At 35.5% G+C, this 24,388-nt stretch overlaps 1 protein-coding gene across 6 annotated transcripts in view; it reads right to left on the bottom strand.

Moving 5' to 3' along the window:
* CFAP20DC (CFAP20 domain containing) overlaps positions 1-24,388 on the bottom strand; it is a 250,019-nt gene that overhangs the window by 145,301 nt on the left and 80,330 nt on the right. For all 6 annotated transcript variants that reach the window (XM_059161355.1, XM_059161354.1, XM_059161358.1 and 3 more), the window contains one exon: positions 18,612-18,726. In XM_059161355.1, the coding sequence (XP_059017338.1) occupies positions 18,612-18,726 (115 nt within the window). The remainder of the gene's footprint in view (positions 1-18,611; positions 18,727-24,388) is intronic.

Consider the following 24,388-nt stretch of genomic DNA (forward strand, 5'->3'; position numbering starts at 1 on the left):
TTGTGCCAGAACCACACTATTTTGATTACTACAGCTTTGCAAAAATAACTTGAAGTCCAGACTTGTGATGGCCCAGCTTTGGTTTTCTTTTTCAAGACTGTTTTGGCTATTGGGGTCTCTTGTAATTCCATACAAATTTTAATATTCTTTGTTCTAGTTCTGTGAAAGTGCTATTGGTATTTTTATAGGGATTGCATTACGTGTAGATTATTTGGGGTAGTATAGACATTTTAACAATATTTGTTTTTCCAAACCATGAGCATAGAATGTCTTTCCATTTCTTTGTGTCATCTTTAATTTCTTTCATCAGTATTTTGTAGTTTTCAGAGTACAGGTCTTTCACCTCTTCGCTTAGGTTTATTCCTAAGTATTTTATTGCTTTTTGTACAGTGAGATTGATTCCTTAATTTCTCTTTCTGATGCTCCAATATTGGTATATAGAACTGCAATAGATTTTCGTATGTTGACTTTATATCCTGCCACATTACTGAATTCATTTACCTTTGCTGAATTAGTGTTTTGGTGGGGTCTTTTGGATTTTCTTTATACAGAATCACGGCATCTGCAAATCTTTTTCCTTGCTGATCTGAATGCTCTTTTTGTTGTCTGATTCCTATGGCTAGGACTTCTAGTACTACATTGAATCAAACTGGTGAAAGTGGATTTTCCTACCTTGTTCCTGACTGGAGAGAAAAAGCGCTCAACTTTTCCCCATTTAGGATAATATTGGCTATGGGTTTTTAATATTTGGCCTTTATTATATTGGGATATGTTCCCTCTAAACCTTTGTTGAAGGTTTTTATCTGAATGGATGTTGTACTTTGTCAAATGCTTTTTCTGCATCTATTGAAATGATTATATTTATAATTGTTAAATCTTCTTGTTGGATTGTCCCTTTTATTATTATATAGTGCCTTTCTTTGTCTCTTGTTACAGTTTTTATTTTAAAGTCTTATCCTTTCTTTTTTTATTAGTGTGATATATCATATTGATTGATTTGCAAATATTAAACTACACTTGCAACCCAGAAATAAATCCCACTTGATCATGGTGAATGAGTTTTTAAAATATATTGTTGAATTCAGTTTGCTAGTATTTTATTGAGGATTTTCTGCATCTATGTTCATCAGAGATAATGGCCTGTAGTTCTCTTTTCTTGGGGTGTCTTTATCTAGCTTTGGTATCAGAGTAATGCTGGCATCATACAATGAATTTGGCAGTTTTCCTTCCATTTTTGATTTTTTGGAATGGTTTGAGAATGAGTATTAACTCTTCTTAAATGATTGGTAGAGTTCACCTGTGAAGCCATCTGCTCCTGGACTTTGGTTTGTTGGGAGCCACTCTTCTGCTGGCTTTAGGTTTTGTTTATTGTTCTTTTTCTGGCTCCTTTAGGTGTAAGGTTAGGTGGTTTGAGATTTGAGATTCTTGAGATTTTTCCCGCTTCTTGAGATAGGCCTATGTTGCTATATACTTCCCTCTTAGGACCCATTTCCCTGCATCCCAAAGGTTTTGGACTCTTGTGTTTTCATTTTCATTTGTTTCCATGTACTCTTTTATTTCCTGGTTGACCTATTCATTGTTTAGTAGCATATTCTTTGACCTCCATGTATTAGTGCACTTTCCAGATTTCTTCTTGTGCTTCACTTCTAGTTTCATAGTGTTGTGGTTAGAAAAGATGCATGAACTGACTTCAGTCTTCTTGTATTTGTTGAAGCTTATGATGTGGCTTAATATGAGATTTATTCCAGAAAATATTTCATGTGCACTTGAAAAGAATGTGTATTTTGCTGTTTTCAGATGCAATGTTCTGAATAGATTGGTTAAGACCATTTGGTCCGGTCTGTCACACAAAGCCATTGTTTCCTTGATTTTCTGTTTAGGTGATCTGCCCATTGATGTAAGTGAAAGTCCCCTACTATTATTGTATTCTCAATTAGTTCCTTTATATTTGTTATTTGTTATTAACTCTTTTATATATTTGGGGGCTCTCATGTTGGATATATAAATATTTAAAATTATTAGATCTTCTTGTTGGACTGTCCTTTTTATTATGACATAATGCCCTTTTTTGTCTTTTATTACAGTCTTTGTTTTAAAGTCTAGTTTGTCTGCTAGAAGTATTACCACTCCAGCTTTCTTTTGACATCCATTTGAATGATAAATGTTTCTCTATTCCCCCCTTCAATGTGCAGGTGTCTTTAGGTCTAAAATAAGTCTCTGGTAGGCAGCATATTGATGGGTATTTTTTTTTTAATCCATTCTGTCACCCTACGTCTTTTGATTGGAGCAGTTAGTCCATTTACATTCAAAGTAATTACCGATTGATATGTATTTATCTTATTCTATTACTCGTTTTGTGGTTGTTTCTGGAGATTTTCTCTGATCCTTTCTTGACTTTCTTTCATGTTTTGCTGATTTTATTTGGTGATGTATTTGGATTTCTATCTCTTTATTCTTTGCATGTTTATTAGTGGTTTTTGATACACGATTACCACTAGGTTTTTAGATAACCTCTTCTACATATAGCAGTCTACATTAAGTTGATGGTTATTTAAATATGAACCCATTACTCTCTTCTCTACTTTTTAGGCATATGTTATTATATTTTATATCCTTTTTTTGAGTTCCTTGGCTGATTTTTTACAGAAATAATTAGTTTTTACTGCTTTTGTATTTCCTACCTTTATACTGTCAACTTTTGTTCTCTCCAGTCAGAGTCCCTTTTAATATTTCTCATAGGGCTGGCTTAGTGGTCACAAACTCCTTAGTTTTTGTTTGTCTAGGAAACTATCTTTCTTTCTATTGTGAATGATAGCCTTGCTGGATAGAGTATTCTTGAGTGTAGATTTTTCCCACTCAGCACTTTGGATACATCATGACACTTCCTTCTGGCTTTCAAAGTTTCTGTAGAAAAATTTCCTGCTTGCCTTATGTGATTTTCCTGGTAAGTTAATAATTTCTCTTGTCTTGCTGCTTTTAAAATTCTTTTCTTTATCACTGTATTTTCCAAGTTTAATTACAATATGTCATGGTGTTGGTCTGCTTTTGTTGATTTTGATGGGAGTTCTCTGTGCTTCCTGGATCAGGAAATCTGTTTCCTTCCCCAGATTAGGGAAGTTTTTGGATATTATTTCTTCAAATAAATGTTCTTCTCCCCTTTCTCTCTTTTCTTCTCCTGGGAATCCTATGATACAAATGTGATTACATTTGATGGAGTCACTGAGTTCCCAAAATCTGTTCTAGTTTTGAGGAATTATTTTTTCTCTCTCTTGTTCAGCTTTATTATTTTCCATTACTCTGTCTTCTACATCACTAATTCATTCCTCTGCTTCTTCCATCCTGTTACGCATTTTATTAAGCGTGTTTCTCATTTTGTTTACTGAATCCTTTATCTCTGCTATGTTATTCCTCATATCTGTGTTAAGGATCTTATTCATGTCTTCCATTCTTTTCTCAAATCCAGTGACTATCCTTATGATCATGGTTTAAAATTCTCTATCACCACCTGGGTGGCTCAGTGGGTTAGGCCTCTGCCTTTGGCTCAGGTCATGATCTTAGGGTCCTGGGATGGAGTCCTGCATCGGGCTCTCTGCTCAGTAGGGAGCCTGCTTCCTCCTCTCTCTCTCTGCCTGCCTCTCTGTCTACTTGTGATCTCTCTCTGTCAAATAAATAAGTAAAATAAATAAAAAATAAAATTCTCTATCAGACATGTTATTTATCTGTTTTGCTTAGATCTCTGGCTTTGGCCTTGTCCTGTTCTTTAATTTGTGATACATTTCTGCCTCTTTTTAATGTTTGTTTCTATATATATTAATAAGGTCTGCTCTATTTTCTGCTCTTGCAAGTAGCGACTTTATGAAGTAGTCCTGGGGTAACCTGCAGGGCCATGTCCCCTGTTCACCAGAACCTGGCATTTCAGGAGAGCATCTTGTGTGTGATGATTATACCTATTGTTGTATCTGAGTCACTTTTCCCTTCAGTGCATTTGTCTGCCTGACTCTCTGCACTGACTCTGTTGTGGGATGTACTTACTCTCTGTGGTGTCAGTGGGGCCAAGGCAGGCCAGCTCTGAGCGGGTGTGCCTGCCACAAGACTTGGAAGAAGGGGTAGCAGTATTAGCAAAATTTGCATTGGGCCACTCCAAAATGTTGTGGTGGTTGGGGGCTGCATGAGGCTCGGCATGGAGAGCAAACATGGCCCAGCACATGAGGGTGCTGGGGGCATGTGGTTGGTACTGTGCAGTGGCTAGGGCTGGTGGGGTGACTAGGCATGGTGCTCAGTGGCAGCTGTGCACCTGGTGGTGGGTGTTGTGCATTATAGTGCCTGAGGGTGCCCGGCAGGGTGCAGCACAGCAGATGTGTGCAGCACACTGGGGTGGCCAGTGGCTTTAACAGAATTTGTCCTGAGTTCAGGGCCAAAGCCAGCAGACTTGGAGTGTGCTAGTCCTTAAGAAAACTTATGGGCACGGCACACTTGCCAGTGAGTCAGGCAGCAAGTGTCTGTGTAGCATCACCTCTCGAAGGTGGCTCTGTGTTTATGCTGGGAGGTAGGGGAGGAAATTGGCACCTGCCAGCTCCCTTGCTTTTGGAGAAGTCCCCCAGTATGCTCTGAAATCGGGATGAAGAGATCTATCTCCTGTTTGTCCTTATGGTTGTGCAAGCTGCTATTTTTTGGTTGTCCCTCCATGCAGACTGCTGTCTCTTTAAGGGTAGCAACCCAGCTATTACTCATCCTCCCAGCTTGCCTAATGCTGAATAAGTTGACTTTTTTAAAAAATTAATTATTTTATTTTTTAAATTTCTTTTTAGCGTAACAGTATTCATTGTTTTTGCACCACACCCAGTGCTCCATGCAATATGTGCCCTCCCCAATACCCACCACCTTGTTCCCCCAACCTCCCACCCCCTGCCCCTTCAAAACCCTCCGGTTGTTTTTCAGGGACTTTTAAAGCTCTAGGTTCCAACAACCACTGGTTTCATAAACTCATGGAATTCGGTCCCTCTGTTTTTTAGTTAGTTTGTTTTTTAAGTAAATTCTATACCCAACGTGGGGCTCAAATTCAGAACCCTGAGATCAAGAGTTGTATGCTCTATAGCAAGTGAGCCAGCTAGGTGTCCTAGCCCCTCTGGTTTTTAAAGCCAAATGTTATGGGGATTAGTCTCCCCTTATGAGCTCCCTAAGGTGAGGGCCCATTTCTCTGCCTTGCTTTCTCCACATATAGTTCCCTCTCTGCTGCAGGCAGCCTTCCTTTCTGCCTTTCTGGCCTTCGTAAACTTTCAGCTGCAGCTTCATCTCTGTATTTAGTTGTGGCGTTTGTTCTTCCATTCTTTAGACTGCATTCTTGTTTGTTGACTTGGATGTGGATGATATCTAGTTGAAAACCTGGGATGGGGGCTACCTGGGTGGCTCAGATGATTGAGCCTCTGCCTTCACTTCAGGTCATTATCTCTGGGTCCTGGAATCAAGCCCCCTGTCAGGATCACAGCTCAGTGGGGAGTCTGATTCTCCCTCTCCCTCTCTCTGTCTCCAATGAATAAATAGAATCCTTAGGGAAAAAAACAAACCAAAAACGTGGGATGGGGTGACCTCAGGGTCCTCCTGCTCTGCCATCTTCCCAAGTTCCCCCTCAAGCAAAATTCTCAATCTTTCATTTTATAATCACTCAACTAGCCCCATAAATGTGTGGTAACTGATAACTTTGGTGAATTCACTTCTTACAAGTGCAGATGGGAGTATTTCCTGAGAAAGATGGGAATAACTTTCAAAAATCTCCCTTGGCTAGAGGAAATGAAATTATTTTTTTGTTTAGTTGGTATTTATAAAGGTTCCACTTTTCATAGGCTTCAACAAATAACTCATTATTCATATAAATGCTGTGTCATACTTTTCCAAAGTTTCAGAAAAGAGTATGAACTGTCTACTCTCAACATGTGGATTACCTGAATTAGTTGATTTTTATAAAATATTATTTTCATTACTCTTGGTGATCAATCATTCTTCAAATCCTTTTTTTTTGAGTTTTCTTCATCTCTGATCACTTTATACCTACATGTAATTCTAGTCTAGCAGGGAAGAACTCTTGATTTAAAATATTCCTAATTATGGGTTTGAGAATTATGTATCAGGAAAATAGCAAACTGACAGAAAAAAGACAGTATTGCTTAGTTTGTTGCTTGGATTAATAAGAGAGTTTATACCATAACAGACTCTTAATCTCAGGAAACAAATTAAGGGTTGCTGGGAGGTGGTCAGGGAGGGACAGGGTGTCTGGGTTATGGACATTGGGGAGGCTATGTGCTATGGTGCGTGCTGTGAATTGTGTAAGACTGATGAATCACAGACCTGTACCCCTGAAGCAAGTGATACACTATATGTCAAATAAATAAATAAAAAGAGAAGAGAGTTCATACTATTTAGTTCCAGCATGAAATTCTGCATAAAGGAACTGGCAGGCAAAGGGTAAAAGAATGATGCAAAGCATGAATTTCTAGTTTTTACTGACTAATATTTTGGCCATATGGCTTTAGTTTTAATTTTAAGTATTTTTAAAGAGTTTTATAGATTTATTTGAGAGTAAGAGAGGGGAGGAGAGAGAGAGAGCGAGTGAGAGAAAGCACACTTGTATGCATGTGCATGGGGAAGGGGTGGGGAAGGGCAGAGGGAGAGGGAGAAGCAGACTCCTCACTGAGCAGGAAGCCTGACATGGGGCTCCATCCCAGGACCCGGAGATCATGACCTGAGCCCGAGGCAGCTGCTTAACTGACCGAACCGCCCAGGGGCCCCCATATGGCTTTATTATACTGGTAAAAGGCCAGTAGACTGTGTGAACACAAACACACACACACACAGACCACTCAGATGCATGCAATAACAAGTTCTTGGTCGTCTAGCACTTTTTGATTTTCCTTGCCATTACTGCAGGAAAGATGTGAAGATAATTGGATTCATTTTGCCAGTACAGAAAGAGCCTGAGTCATGCATGGACAGTGCACAGCTCTAGCTAGCGCTTTCTAGAGGAAATCACTTTCCTTTCTAAGAGGAAATCACAAACAAGAAACCACAATTTCATAACCCAGCAATCGTAAAGCACATCTCTTCTCACAATTTTAGAACCTCATTCTGTTTCTGTCCTCCTAAAATGATAAGAATGGGGTTTTTAAATGTTTATTCTTGTGTCTTTTATAATAATTTTTCACATGTTAGCTTGAATATCTCAGAAGAAAATCTCTTACAAAAATTGCTTACAATGACCTTATTCATCTCAATCACCATCATCTTGTTTATTAAACGGTGTAAGCAGAGATCGAAATAGTAATTTTATATCCGCACGGTCAGGAGAAGCAATTACCTATTACTACTGTATTAAAAAACAATTTCCTCAGGAAAAGCAAATCATGACAAGTCCCTAGATGGAGGGAGGGGAGTTTAGGAGAGGTTGGGCTGTCAGGGCTGTAGCTCCTGGTTGAACCACAGAAAGGCAAGTTCCTTATATAATATCTTTATGATACCTATTTAGCAAATGACCTCCACCTCCCATTCCTACTAGCATGAGTGAGCAGTCTCTTCTTGAAATAGCAGCCAATCTTTCTCTTGCTAATTCTCAAGTCACCTTTCACTGTGCCCTCTGAAATCCTTACACTGAGAAGTACTTACTACTCTGTATTTTTCTAAGGGTCCTACATACCTTACTTAATTGAAACCAGGCTTTTCTGAGATATTACTTTCCCTTCAACTCGAGTTAAAGCTCACTAAGGAAGCTTCATATGTGTTTCTACAGCCTCCAGTTTTGAGGCCACGTGGTTAGGTGGCACTGGGAGCGGGCTCACACTTCTGACTGGGAATCCTATCTTCTTTGAAGCTGGAGGAATTGCTTCCACTCTTAGCTTTTCTGATCTTCAAATCACTTCCTGGTCACTCCTGCTTCTGCAGACACACCTTCATCAGCCTATCTACACATTCCTGAAAACCTGTGGGTCCAGATTCACCTTACCTTCCAACACTGTCCAATACCCTGAGTCTCTTAACCTTCTTTCCTTCAAAAGCCTCCTCCACTTTATACAGTAACCCACTCACATGACTACATCCTGACATTTAACTTCCTTTCTTTGAAACACTTAACTTTTAAGATTTGGAATAAGAAATTATTTTCTATTATCTAATTATAGTATTCTATTCTTTAGCCTGTCTGGAAATCCCTTCCAGTTATACTCTACTGGCAACTCCTTTGAAATACATTCCTCCTAAGGATGCAAGAGTGTGGGCTCTGCAGCCCATCTGCCTGAATTTGCATTCCAGCTCCAGCATCTACTAGCTGGGTAATTTCACAGTTACTTAACCTCTCTGGGCTTCGCTTTCCTCATTTGTAAAATGGTGGTAATAATACATGTTTCAGAGTTGTTAGGATTAAATGTTTAAAAACATGGAAGCACTTGTAATAGTGCCTAACATATATGTGCTTAATATATGTTAACCACACCATCTTTTTTGACTTCATACCACAAAATACCCAGACTTTAAGGATACAATTTGATGATTTTGACCATTTCATTCACCAGCATACCATAGCTCATCAAGTTATATGGCATTTCAATCACACCAGAAAGATCTTTTGTGCTGTTTCCCAATCTCAGACTTATCTCTCTCAAGGGCAACCACTAATTTCTTTCACCTTAGTTTGTTCTATTAATTTATATAAATGGGGTCACAGTAAGTGGCTTCTTTCACTTGGCATTAATACTTGAGGTTCATCAATGTTGTTGCATGGATCAGTAATCCATTCTTGTTTTGTTGAGTAGTAACTCACTCTGTGAATATACCACAATTTAATGGTTCAGTCTTCTGTTGTGAGGCATATAAGTTTATTTCAAGTTTTTGGCTTTTATAAATAAAGCTGTTGTGAAATTCCCAGCTGAGTTTTTTTTTTTTATATATGTACTTACATTTTCGTGGATAGACACCAAGAAGCGGAGCTTTTGTATCAATGGGTAAACGTTTAACTTTATCATAAACTTCCAAAGGTGTTTCCAAAGTGGTTACGGTGGAAATTCTCCATGTATGTTAGAAATGTATGATAACTGCTTTAAATCGAACCAACATTTAGTATTTCCTGTCTATTTTTGCTATTATAGTGGTTGAAGTAGTAGCAACTGTGTTTTTCATTTGAATTCCCCTGATAGTATGGAGCTCTTCACATGCTTGTTTGTATAATCTTGGTGAAGTACTTGTTCAATTGTTTTTGCCTTAAAAAAGTTCTTTTTTTAATTATACAGTTGGAGAATATGTTCTGGATAGAAACTTTTTGTCACATATATATTATGAATATTTTCTCTGTGGGTTGCTTATTCATTTTCTTAAAACTGTCTTGATGAGCAGTTTTAATTTTTTTAAAAGATTTTATTTATTTGAGAAAGAAAGAGAGAACAAGTGAGCATGATTGGCGGGGAAGGGCAAAGGAAGAGGGAGAAGACGACTCCCTGCTGAGCAACAACGGGGAGCCCAACACGGGGCTTGATCCCAAGACTTGGGATCACGACCTGAGTCGAAGGCAGAGGCTTAATGGACTAAGCCATCCAGGCGCCCAGAGCAGTTTTAAATTTTGGTGAAGCCCATTTTGTCAACTTATTCTTTATTAGGGTTAATGTTTTCTGGGTCTTAAGAAATCTCTTATAGTTATTTATGTTTTTAGCATTTATATTTGGATGTTAGAAATGTATGATAACTGCTTTATATCGAAGTAGTTTTTTGTGAATGATGTGAAATATGGGTTGAGGTTCATTTTTTTCTCCCATATGGATACTCAGAGAAGTTCTGGGTCTGAAAAAAGATGTTCCTATCGCTATTGAATTGCTCTGGTGATTTGGTTGAAGATCAACTGACTATACATGCATGTGTCTATTTGTAAACTTTTTACTGGTATCTTTGCCAAGAACACATTGCCCTAATTACTGTAGCTTTATAACATGTTGTGAAATCATGAGGTATAATTTTTATATTTTGAAAATTGTGTTGTATTCTGTCTTTTGAGTTCCCATATATATCTTAGAATTTGTTTATAAATTTTGCAAAAAATATTTTTTAAAAAAGCCTGTTGGGATTCTGAGTGGGATTGGACTGAATATACTATATTTGGATCCAAAACCAACATGTCTCCATTTATTTAGGTCTTCTTCAATTTCTCTCAGCAATGTTTTATAGCTTGCAGTGTAAAGGTTTAGCATATGTTTTATTAAATTTATTCCTGAGTATTATGTACTTTTGATGCAACTTAAATACTTTTAAAATTAAAAATTAAAACTGTAATTGTTGGGCACCTGGGTGGCTCAGTGGGTTAACTCGCTGCCTTCGGCTCAGGTCATGATCTTAGGGTCCTGGGATCGAGTCCCGCATTGGGCTCTCTGCTCAGCAGGGAGCCTGCTTCCTCCTCTCTCTCTCTCTCTGCCTGCCTCTCTGCCTACTTGTGATCTCTCTCTGTCAAATAAATAAATAAAATCTTAAAAAAATAATAAAAAAATTTAAAAAAAACCCTGTAATTGTTTAATCACCATACTGTATACCTGAAACTAATACAACACTATATGTTGACTGTACTGGAATTAAAATAAAAAATTTAATACAAGTATTTAAATTAAAAAATTTTTAAAACTTCAATTGTTTATTGCTATAAACAATTTATATAGAAATATATAGAAATATAGCTGACTTTGGTTATTGATTTTATACTCTGTGACCCTACAAAACTCACTTAATCTAGAAGGTTTTGTTTGGTTTTAGCAGATTCCTTACAATTGTCTTAGATGATTATGTTATCTGCATAGAGAGAACCTTTTCCTTCTTTTTTTCTAATCTGTATGTGTTTTATTTCTCTTTATTATCTTACTGCACTTACTGGGACCTCCAATATAATGCTTAATAGAAGTAGAGTGGATGTCTTTGCCTTGTTCCCTATCTTAGTGGATAAGTAGTCAGTATTTCACCACTAAGTATGATTTAGTTGTAGGTTTTTGTTTTTTGTTTTTTAAATAGAACTCCTTTATTAGATTAAGAAAGTTTCTTTCTTTTCTACTTTGATGTAAGCTTTAACCATGAATGACTAATGAACTTTTGTTAAATGATTTTTCTATGCTTATTGAGATTACCTTATGATTTTTCCCCCTATTATTCCATTAATGTGAAAGATTACAGTAACTGTTTTTCAAATATAAGACTAACCTTAAATTCCTGGAATAAACACCTAGTCACGGTGTTAAGGATTCATGTGTTTATGTTCATGATTGATACTGATTTATAGTTCTTTTTTGGGAATTATAATATCTTAGCTTGCTTTGTTATCAACATTATGCTGACCTCATTTTATTCAATGATTTGGGAAATGTTCCTTCTCTTTAATTATCTGAAAGACAGTGTCTAAAATTGGTATTTTTTTTTTCTTTAAATGTTTGGTAGAATTATATGTAAAGCCTGGATGTGAATTTTCTGGACCTGTATTTTATTTGCAGGAATGTTGTACATTACAAATTCAATTTCTAAAAATAGATATATGGCTATTTTAACTTTTAATTTCTGTTAGTATCAGTTTTAGTAATTTGTGTCTTTAGCAGAAATTTCCCACTTCATCTAAATTGTGAAACTTACTGGCAAAATATTGTTTATAGTATTCCCCTATTTTCCCTTTTCCCCATTTTCACTCTTGATTTTAGTAATGTGAGTGTCCTTCTTTTCTTGATTAAAGTAGCTAACAGCTTATCACCTGCTAAATCTTTTCAAAGAACAAACTTTGGTTTTATTGATTTTCTCCACTGTCCAGTTTTTATTTCATTTATATATTCTCTTGATTATTTCTTTCTCCACATTTTACATGATTCAGATGCATCCCACAAATTTTGGTATGCTTTATTTTCATTACCATTTGAAATTAGTTAAAATAACAGTTAGAAATGTTTTCTAATATCTCCCATAATTTTTTTTTTTTTTTTTTACTTACAAGTTACTTGGAAGTATGCTGCTTTATTTCTAACTACTTAGGGACTGTCCAATTATATTTTTGTTATTAATTCCTAATTTAATTCCCTTGTATTCACAGAACATACTCTGTATGATTTCAGTCTTTTTTAGGTTTATTGAGATTAATAAAGCCTAACATATCATACACCTTGGATAAACCAGAGTGCACCTGAATGTAGTATGTATTAGGCAGTTGTAAGATGGTGTGTTCTAAAAATGTCAAACAGGTCTGGTTGATTGATAGCATTTTTCAAGTTTACCGATTTTCTCTCAATATCTAAGAGGGAAGTGTTAAAATCTTCATATAAAATTGTGAATTTATGTTTCTCTCTTTGGTTCTCTGAGTTTTTGCTTCATGCATTTCCAAGCATTGTTACTAGTTGTGTATATATTTAGGTTTGTTATATCCTCTACATGATTAAACTCCCTCATCATTACGAAATGTGCCTCTGTACATAATATTCCTTTTCCTGAAGTCTACTTTGATATCAATATAGCCACTCCAGCTTTCTTATGGTTAGTGCATGTATAGTATAACCTTTTTCCTTTTTAATTTTTTCACTTGTGTCTTTAGATTTAATATGCATCTCTTATAAACCATATACAATTGTGTCTTGATTTTAATTGATCTAATAATCTCTTTTAGTTGGAGAGTTTAGCCCATTTCTACTTAATGAAATTATTCCTATGTATGAGTTTAAGACTACCATCTTGCTGTTTGTTTTCGATTTGTCTCATCTCTTCTTTGTTTAGTTCTTTCCTATATTCTTTTGGATTGAGTGAGTATCTTTTTAGTGTCCCATTAATCTCATCAATTGGCTGATTACTTATACTCTTTTATTTTTTCAATCACTGTATTAGTCTGGAATAGAAATCATTAACTTATCACAATCTAACTTTGAGTAATATTAGAATATCTCATGTGTAAGAATGTTAAAAAAGCATACTGATGTTTTTACCATTCTTTGTGTTAGTCATATACTTTACTTCTATACTGTTAGTATTTTTGCTCTCAACAAATACTTTTAAAGAAATTATGATATGAATAAAGAATCTTTTAGATTCATCTATGTACTTTTTAAAGATTTATTTATTTATTTGAGAGAGAGAGAGAGCAAATGGGAGAAGGGACAGAAGGCGAGGGAGAGAGAAAGAGAGAAGCAGACTCCCTGCTGAGCTTGGAGCCTGATGAGGTGCTTGATATCACGACCCTGAGATCACAATACTGAGATTACGACCTGAGCCAAAATCAAGAGGTGGACACTCAAGCCACTAAGCCACCCAGGCACCCCCAGATTCAGCTACATATTTATCACTACTGGTACTCTTCTCTCATTTAGATCCACATTTTCATCTGGTACATATTTTTTTCAGTCTGAAGAACTTCCTTCGATATTTTTTCTAGTGCAAGTTGCTAGCAATGAATTCTCTAGCACTTTTTAGTTTCAGTGTTTTTATTTTGCTCCAATTTTTTTTTTTTTTTTAAAGATTTATTTATTTATTTGACAGACAGAGATCACAAGTAGGCAGAGAGGCAGGCAGAGAGAGAGGAGGAAGCAGGCTCCCTATTGAGCAGAGCCCGATGTGGGGCTCGATCCCAGGACCCTGGGATCATGACCTGAGCCGAAAGCAGAGGCTTTAACCCACTGAGCCACCCAGGCGCCCCAATTTTGCTCCAATTTTTGACGAATAGTTTCACTAGATACAGAATTCTAGGTTGACAGGTTAAAAATTATTATTATTTTTTTACCTTAGCATCATTCCATTGTCTTCTTTATTTCATTGCTTCTGAGGGGAAGCTTGTGATATATTTTATCAATGTTCTCTAGTGAATAATGTCATTTTTTCTTCTGCCTACTTTTTAAGATTTTCTCTTTATCACTGATTTTCAGCAATTTAGTTATGACATACCATGGCATGATTTTGCAGTGTTTTTTGTTTTTTAAGTTACGATATACCATTGTGTGGGTTGGTACTGTTTTTGAGAGATCTCCAGCCCTTAATTTGTTGAGCCTATTGGATCTGTGAGTGTATTTTTCAAATTTTGAAAAATTTCAGACATCATTTCTATAAATTTTCTCATGCTCAATCTCTCTGTTCTCCTGTTACTACGTCAATTACACACATATTAGATTGGTTGATATTGTTTCTCAAGCCATTCAGACTGTACTCATCTTTTTTTTGAGGTCCCCCCTGCACTGTCCTTTGTTTGAATAGCTTCTACATTCCTGGGTCAATTTTACTGATATCTCCGGTATTTAAGTTGGTGTCAAGTCCATCCAGTGAATCTCGGTGCCATTTTCTCTGTTTTTGTTTTTGTTTTTTTTAATTTGCTTTACCTCTTTAAGTATATTTCATATCTGTCCTCCTCTTCTACTTCTTTGCTACTACACTAATGCAGGCTTATATGTCTCACCTAGACGTCTGTGCATTGCCTCTTAATTGGTCTCTTCCTCTAGCTCTCCATTCTGATATCATACTTATTTTCTAGAATGCAGATCATATTGTGAAATTTCTCCATGTTAAAAATTGCTTTAAAAATTTCTAATGGAGGGGCGCCTGGGTGGCTCGTGGGTTAAAGCCGCTGCCTTCAGCTCAGGTCATGATCCTGTGGTCCTGGGATCGAGCCCCACATTGGCGGGCTCTCTGCTCAGCAGGGAGCCTGCTTCCTCCTCTCTCTCTCTCTGCCTGCCTCTCTGCCTACTTGTGATCTCTGTCAAATAAATAAATAAATAAATAAAATCTTTAAAAAAAAATTTCTAATGGACTAAAATTCATATTTCTCAACATGACTTTCAAAGCCCTTCATGGTTTTGTCTAGTCTTCTTTTCTAGCAGTGTAATTCCATGCATTTGAGTCAGTTAATGGACCAACTGACATAAATTTTCATACTATTGTTTGTGTGTATTTATAATTTAGCATAAATACCTCCACATAATAATCCCCAACTTGGCTAGGCAAGTTTGATAATTTCCTTTAGCAGCATCTGGTTCCTAAGACTAGTCTGGTGTTTACCAGAGACCATTATAATTAATTGTTTATGTGTCTGCCTCCTCTGCCATATTATATTCACCTGTGGATTCCTATCATTTGTCACAAACCTTGGCCTATAGTAGGAGCTCAAAAAATATTTGCCAACTGAAATGAATTTTAAGTTCAGAAGTTTATTGTGACACTATATTCCTAGTAAACATGGAATTATGTCAAGAGAAAATAGTAAAATAATAACAGTATCAACTAACGTTAATCGATCACTTATAAAAGCTTGGCACTATTCTAGGTAATAACTCTTAAAATCCTAACAACTCCTCCAGGAAGCAGGTTCTATTATTTTTTCCACCTAACTGATGAGAAAATGAAGCAGAGAGAGATTAACTGACTCGGATAAGGGCCCAGATAGGAAGTGACGACTAGAATTTGAACCACTACAAGCTAGCTCTAGAGGCCACACTTCAACTCTAACAATATCCTCCTGTCTGTTCATGTGATTTAAAAATGGGGTAATCATCTGTTTTCCAGAACAAACTTATTTTTATGTGGTTGTTCCCACCTCACATAAGTATTCAGGGACTTCAGAGGAAGACATGGAACTACTTTTCTTTCCCTAAATTTCTTAAACATCTATATTAGACAGGTGAGTAGAGAGAAAAAAACAAATATTTTTAAATGATATTCTCATGGAGGAGATGAAAACATTTGCAAACCTTCAAATAAGTACCAGAAGCATTCTAGGTTGGAATGGTTTCATTAAGGGACATTCTCTAGCATATTAAATATGTATCTAAATGACCTTGGTCTGAATAAACCTGTTTCCTCCACTCCCGTCTCATTCAGTAACATTCGAGAAATTAAATACTAATAAAAATCAAAAATTTCTAAATCACTGACTTTACTGGGAAAATGATCTTTGAGGGGAAATTTTAAAAACATTATGCCACACTTTCAGTCTGTAATAAAAGCTATAACATATTCCATCAGAGTCATGGTCAAGAAAGCACAACTCCTAAAGAGTAATTTTATCCATTTAAATGACAAACACTGGGTATATGAGTGGTAAAGGATACTAAAAGATTTTGGCATTGTAATTTATCATACCATTTCATTATATCTCCAATGAATGATTCATTCTCAATGATATTTCATACCTGAACTTCCTATTCAAATACAATTAAATTTACTGTACATTAATATATACTTTGGTAGCAAGACATTGATGTTCATCTGATACTATCACCAACTAATTAAAATTATATTGAAGAAGAAGTAAGATTGATTTCAGTGAGTCTTGACTAAGTGGCTACCTCCATTGTTTAATCTGATGGTTATTAAATTTTCAAACTGTTCTTGCCATTGAAAACCTCAGTTAAAACTATAAATTGTTGCAATTTAAATATTAAAGTGAATTCTTCAAAATTAAGAACACGAAAAATAAATTTTTTTAATTGAAAAGTTGAACATTTAATGGTAACTGGAATAATAAATGGCCTATACATAAATATTCATATTGGTGTGGTCTAAGAATATTTGTTGCCTTTGGCTATGTAAAGGTTTTAGCTAAAGAACCAAGGCAAAGTGGACCATTTGGCAATTATCCTCTAAACTGGGGTTACAAACTCTATCTCTAGAGGGCCTAGGCAGATAACTTAAATGAATGAAGCAGGAATCATCTGAGTGCACCTGCATTCCTTATATGAGTGGAAAAACTAAACTTTACAGCAGAGCTTAAAGCTCTGTTAAAAGCATGTGGTTGCCTCTCAGCTCCAACTGACTGCTCACTGCACAAGAGACAATATTGATAACTTCTGATTTATAAATGTTAGCTGAAAACTTTAAAAATACTGTGTTCAAGGTTTACCCCCAAACTATCTATAGTTCCTAAAAAGTAGAACTGAAGAAAGTTTTGGCAAAAGAGGAAAGAACTAGAGCAACACCACAGCAGCACCAAGGAGGGCCCTAAGGATGGCATTTTGAATGGGTGGAGTGTTCTCTCTTACCTTGCTTCTCTCCATAGAAAATTCCCCTAAAATGATTTCCCCTAAAATCAGCTTTGATTTGATAAGGGCTCAACGGGAATAGATTAGATTAACAGTGGAAATGAAAGACCCTTTGCTACTGTAGCATCTCTTCGATTGGGAGGAAACTGAGGGGAAAGGAGTACAAGTTTTAGATTTGACTTTCTTAATACCTGCTTGAACAATACAGAATATTTCTGGAATCATCAAGTGCATTTAGAGACATCCATGACAAACTCATTTGTTTTATTTCCCACATCAGGAGGCACAGTAAGAATTGCCTATTTGTTCAACATGTATTTATTGAGCACTTATCATGTGCCATGTTCTTAATGGGACTAGGGATAAAAGTCACATAAAACATGCTTGTAGTCTAAAGGTGGGGAGATAGACAAGCAAACATGATTCAAGCACAGGGTGAAGAAGTGTTACAAGGATTATGAAGTAGTGAATAGCAATGGTGAACTGTAACCTAAATAGCTATTCCACAGAGGGGAAATCATGGAGGCATTCCTGGAAGACGTAGCAACAAAGAGCAAATCGGAGCTATAATCCTTACCTAGGACTGAGACTGTGCAAGGCATTGTTCTAAAAGTCAGTATGTTTATTTACTTGCATTAAACTTCCAACAACTTTAATAGGAAGTATATCTCATATTATCTGCATTTTATAGATGAAGAGAATGAATACAGGAACTGGTACAGGGTCACATAACTAATAAGTGTCAGAATTCAGATACCATGCTCTTAAGCCCTATATATATATTAGAACATATTACAAGTAGGTATGACTTGGTGATTTTACTGGAATGCGGTCAGTATAGAAAAAAATACCTTTATTTGCTTTTTGCTTAGGACTGTCTCAAATGTATGTAAGCAATTCTTTCTGAAATTGGCCACACTCAGAAAAAAAATTCTAGATGTTATAACTGTTTTGCCTTTTGAAATTTAGCATAAGCTCAAGTTACCTAAAATAATGACCTGTTTGCTTTCTTCACACCAGGATTTAAAACTACATATAACTATTCTCCATTGAGTCATCTGACTAGAGGGTGGGAAGTTGAGGTAGATGAGTTACAGAACACTGTCCCACAGGACCTATTACACTTTTTAATTTATTTTTATTTTTTTAGTTTAAGTAGTACATTTCTTAAGACATTAGATAACTGGGGCCACTGGCACATAGTCATCTGACTCATTTATTATATAGGAAATATAGGTCAGTCAAGTTTACTTTCTATCTCACAAGGTTTGTAAAGAAAGGGAATATTTTATTTTCAAATACTGTATTCCTACAAAGGTCACTACATGACAAGCATACTACTATGTGTGTGTCGATGATATCCATGTACAGAATGATCAGTTCAGATTTTAACAAATATTTAGAACTTCAACTGGCAAAGGTGACTGAACTCACAAAAGCAAGGTAATGACAGATTTTTTTAAGCTCTCTCATGGGAGAGAAAGGAAGAGTATGAATTTTATTCATTTTTTATAGGACCATGGTACTTAAAAAAGTACTTTATAAACAGAGTAGGCCCATAATTAGTATTTGCTGAAATGAATTTAATATTTTAAGCAGCATTCATGTGGCACTTACAATTTTGCGCTTGATCATGAAGAGTGGGATTTTTGCATGAAGAGGAGTTGAGGACAGTTCCTTATGAACCGTTGATAAATACAATCTTCTTTTAATGTTCCCTAGATCAGTAATTCTGAAAAAAGAAAGAAGAGAGTAAGATTCCCATTAATATAATAACTACTACTTTGAATAATCATCAAAATGATATAATTTATCACATAGGCCCTTTGCAATAGGGAGATCAAACAAAGAATTTAAGAACTGCCTTTCTTCTCTCAAGAAGTAATAAAATTTCTTCCTTAAATTCAAAGTGCTCACAAGCTTGAATGTATAAATTCACTTAATATGCTAATTTATTTCAGTACTCTACACTAGATTTCTACAGTCTTCTAGCCTACGAAAAAATTCAATTTGTATGAACTGAGAAACTGCTAGCCTTTAATAACCATGCCTGTTCCAACCCCTTAAGCTTGTGTTATCTTGGGACATACTGTCACCTACTAAATAGGAAAACATTATGGGTTTCTTTCCCTAAAAATGCACCTGTCATTTTATATAGGCTCTTAGTCTGCTTGCAGACAGACACAAAACACTGACTGTCGGTTTCACTTCCGAAGCACATATATTCAAACCGGAATTATAATACACAAGTTTATTGCTCACTATTCAGGTCAAGTCATAGTCATACCAAGGACACTGAATTTGAACATCTTTAATGGATTTAGACCACAGCCATGATCATAAAGATTAGGTTTGCTTCAAACTGATAGAGGCTCATTTTTATGTTCTGCTTCCTTTAGGTCTCAGAGGTAACACAGCAGGCTTAAAATCTCTAAACCTGTCTCAGGCTGCTATATGGTAGAGTTGATGCTTATTAAAGACTGTCTTTTTAATCAGAGAATAGTGATTTCCCCCATTTTTAGAAACTTTATCTAGATGTACAAACTGCTAATTTTCTACAGTTAGTAATCCCTCAAGGTGACAACATTTCACTCAAATGAATTGCTACCAATATTTATTATGTAATTAACTATTTGAAAAGTCAACAAAGCTTCTTCCATACCTCTTTCTTATCTCCCCTTCCTACTTTTCTATTTTTATTATTTCTTCTTTCTAAAATACATATTCTATAGAAAAACTATTATTGAACAATGTTAAGATTAAGTACAGTAAAAATTAGATGAGATGATTTCAGAGTATGTCCCAGACCCAAAAATACTACTACACCTACACACACAAAAAACCCCCCCATAATTTCATTTAAAAAGCAATAAATCCTTTCAAACCAGAGTCAAAGGTAAGTTTAAGATGCAAAAGGATTAAGTCTACCATAGTTTTATATTTAGATGTGTAAGTAAATGTAGCCTGATTTTTGCCCCAAGGCAGTGTCTTCAAAGTGAGATGAGCACATGAGGTGGTGGGGTGGTACACAATCATCTGCTGAAGTACAGAAGGAAACTGTTCTATCTTTTATCCTGCCCTTTAAAAATGCTATATTTTGTGCATATTTCATTATATAGTAGCACAGCAACATATTCCTGTTTTTTAAATAAATGAATGTACTTATGTGGTTAGTGTGCTCAAACATTTTACCAATAGGGTACAGGTTCAAATATATTTGGGAAGAATTGTTATGTTATCAAAGCCTCTTGTGTAAGACATTCTGATTAGGGAAGAGAAGGAAAGACTACATAGGGATTTTGGAAAGGGAAAGGGAAGAAAAACTCCCTTGCATTATACTAAAAGTTTGGTTGCATCAACCAAAAACTGTTTTATTAAGTGTTTGCTTTGCTTATAGAGATTAGACAATATCATTTTTATTCAAATTGGTATGGATCAAACTCCAAATAGAGGAATGTTTTAGTAGACAACAACCTTATCAACATATAAAATGAAAGGAATGTACATTCATTCATTCACTCATTCACATGTTCAACAAATTCTCACTGATCCAGGAAATACCCTGGTAATACACTGGGGAACATGATGGTGAAAAAAGCAAGATAAAAAAGGAGAAAGAGACAAAATAAATGCAAACTATCTAAAGTGCAATGAAGATAACAAATAAAAGACTGAACTAGAAAAAAAAAATAACCTACTTTGAACAATAAAGCCAGCAGAGTTAGGTAGGATCTATCTGGTAGGTAGAAAAAGAAAATGAAGTAGAAAGGGTAGTAGACAAGAGACAAATCATTCATGGTCTTTAGCCAAGGTAAGGGGTTTTATAAATTTATTGTTTATAAAAGGAAGGTATTAGAGAGCCAACATTCTACCTTGCATGATGAATGGATATTTTTAAAAAACAAATATAGTCTCTTTTATTTCTTTATTGGGGTAAAATATGCATAACTGTGACATGGATTTTAGAGAACAATCTCATGTGCTTTGATAAATGTATACACTGATTTGATCACCACTCCAAACAAAGTATTGAACATTTCCATCACCTTAGAAAGTACTCTTCTGGAGCCTTCTAGTCAATCCTCACTCTTTATTTCTATTAACATGGATAAGTGTTGTGTGTTCCTGAACTTCTTGTAAATGAAATGGTGTAGCATATACTCTTTTGTGACTGGCTTCTTTCACTTAACATGACATTTTTGAGATTCATCCATGTTGTAGCACACACCAATAGTACCCTTCTTTAACTGCTGAGTCATACATGGCTATACATTTATCTATCCATTCTGTTATTTTTTTTAAAATATTTTATTTATTTACTTGACAGAGAGAGATCACAAGTAGGCAGAGAGGCAGGCAGAGAGAGAGAGGAGGAAGCAGGCTCCCTGCCGAGCAGAGAGCCCGATGCGGGACTCGATCCCAGGATCCTGAGATCATGACCTGAGCCGAAGGCAGCGGCTTAACCCACTGAGCCACCCAGGCACCCTCCATTTTGTTATTGATGGGCATTTGTTTCCAGTATTGGTTTCTCATAAATATGCTCATAGAGTCTTCTTGTGGACAGGTGTTTCATTCTCTTGATAACTAGGAATGGGATTACTGGGTAATTGGGGGATATACAGTTATAACTTGATAGAAATAATTCTCCAAAGTGGTTGCAATCATACCACATTCTCACCAACTTTTGGTATTATTGGACTTTAAGTTTTGTTTTGTTTTGGGGGGAGGGAGAGAGAGAGAGAGAGAGAGAGAGAGAAAGAGAGGAGGGGGGAGGGGCAGGAAGAGAGAGAATCCCAAGCTGACTCTGCACTGTATGGAGTCCTATTCAGGGCTTGATCTCATGACCCCAAAATCATGACCTGAGCTGAAACTGAGTTGGATGCTGAACTGACAGCCACCCAGGCACCCTGGTACTATCAGACTTCAATGTTATCCAATTCTAGTTGGTATGAATTGATATCATTGTGATTTTATTTGCATTTGTTTTATGACTAATGACACTGACCACTTTTACATGTATTTACTGGTATGCCTTGTGAAATGTCCATTAAGTCATTTGTTCAATTTTTATTGGGCTGTTTTCTTATTATAATTCTAAGAGTTCTTTATATATTTTAGATAAACATCTTTTGTCAGATATATGCATTGTGATTATATTCTTCCCTATTATCACAATGATATCTTTTGTTAACCTTTTATTTGGAAATAATTTCTCACAGAAAGGTATCAAGAATAGCGCACAGTGGGGCACCTGGGTGGCTCAGTGTGTTAAACCCTCTGCCTTTGGCTCAGGTCATGATTCTGGGGTCCTGGGATCAAGTCCTGCATCTGGCTCTCTGCTCAGCAGGGAGCCTGCTTCCCTTCCTCTCTCTCTGCCTACTTGTAATCTCTGTCTAATAAATAAATAAAATCTACAAAAAAAATAGTGCACACAGACTCATATACACTTGTCTAAATTAGCTTAATGATACCTTTTGATTAGCAGAAGTTTTTAATTTCAGGAAGTCCAGTTTATCAATATTTATACTAGTATTTTCTATGTCCTAAAAAATTTCTGCCTAGCCCAAAGTTGCAAAGAAGATACTTTCCAACATTTTCTTCTGGATCTTCATAGTTTTAGGTTTTACATTCTATGATCTGTCCAAGATTAATTTCAGTACTGTGTGAGGAAGTAGGTGTGGTTCTTTCTGTATGTTTATTCAGTTGTCCCAGCACTATTTGTTAAAGATTCTCCTTTCCAAACTGAAATGCTGTGATATTTTGTTGAAAACCAGTTGAATATCTATGCATGAGTATGGATCTATTTCTGGGCTTTCCACTGATCCATTTGTTTCATTTATCCATTCATCTACCAATGTCACACTGCCTCAGTCATTGTGGATTTGTATTAGGTTTTGAAACTAGTCAAAGAAACTATTCAACTTGGTTTTGTTCAGGTTTGTTTGGCCCTTGTTTTCCACAGATTTTAGGACCACTTATCGTTCTCTATAAAAATGTTCCGCGTTTTGGATTGTGTTGAATCTACAGATCAATTTGGGGAGCACAATATTGAGTCATCCAATTCACTTACATATATAGCTTCTGCACTTATTTAGGCCTTGTTTAATTTCTTTCACAATGTTTTATAGATTTCATCTTAGAAATCTTGCACATCTTTTATTAAATGTATTCCTAAATATTTTGTTTTTTGACATGATTGAAAATGAATTTTAAAAAATTCACCAGCCAAATGCTACTAGTATATAGAAATTCCAGTGATTTTTGTATGTAATTATTTCTGTGAACTTGTTTAATTCAAATATTAGTTTTAGTAGTTGTAGATTCCAGAGGATTTTATATATAAACAATCAAGGATTTTATATATAAACAAGCATGTCTTCAGTGAATAAAGACTTTTACTTCTGCTCTTCTCAATCTTTATAACTTCTATTTCTTTTTCTTGTATTACCACACTGAATAGAACCTCCAGCATATACTAAACTGAAGTGATGAGCACAGAAAACTCTGCTATGTTCACTATGTTTTTATTAAATGTGATGTTAAGATGTAAGTTTCCTTTATCAGATTTAATATATTCTTTTCTATTTCTAATTTTTAAAGTTTTTTCTTTCTTTTTTTTTTTTTTTAGTCATGTAAGGGTGTGGAATTTTGTCAATGTCTTTTTTCTGCAACAATTCAGATTCTATTGTTCCTTTATTCTGTCCATATTTTGAATTATACAAATTGATTTTCAAATGTGAAATCAACCTGGTACTCTTGGTATAAATTTCAATTGTGCTAGCATTTTGTTGAAGATTTTTAAATCTATGTTCATGAGGGACACTGGTTTGTAATTTTCTCATAATATCTATGTCAAGTTTTGATAACAGAGTTAAGCTTATCCTACAAAGTGATTTGGGAAATATTTCTTCCTCCTATATTGCCAGAGAATGTTTAAAATGGTGCTAGTTTAAATGTTAATAGAATTAATCTACGTCTGAAGTTTTCTTGTGGGAAGATTTTGGCTATACATTCAATTCAATAGATTAGTAGGTTATTCAGATTTCTATTTTTTGTTGTTTTAGTTTTGATAAATTGTGACTTTACTGCCATAAAGTTGTTCATATTATTCCCTTTATTATCTTTTTAAAAAATTTTTTTATAAACATATAATGTATTATTAGCACCAGGGTACAGGTCTGTGAATTGCCAGGTTTACACACTTCACACACTCACCATAGCACATACCCTCCCCAATGTCCATAACCCCACCACTCTCCAGACCCCCCTCCCTCCCTTTATTATCATTTTAACATCAGTAGCACCTATAGTCATATTCCTTCTCTCATTCCTGACATTAGAAACTTGTGATTTCTCTCTTTTTATTAATCAATCTGCTTTGGTTTATTAAGCTT

Source organism: Mustela lutreola, chromosome 2, assembly GCF_030435805.1.
Source record: "Mustela lutreola isolate mMusLut2 chromosome 2, mMusLut2.pri, whole genome shotgun sequence".
NCBI lineage: Eukaryota > Metazoa > Chordata > Mammalia > Carnivora > Mustelidae > Mustela > Mustela lutreola.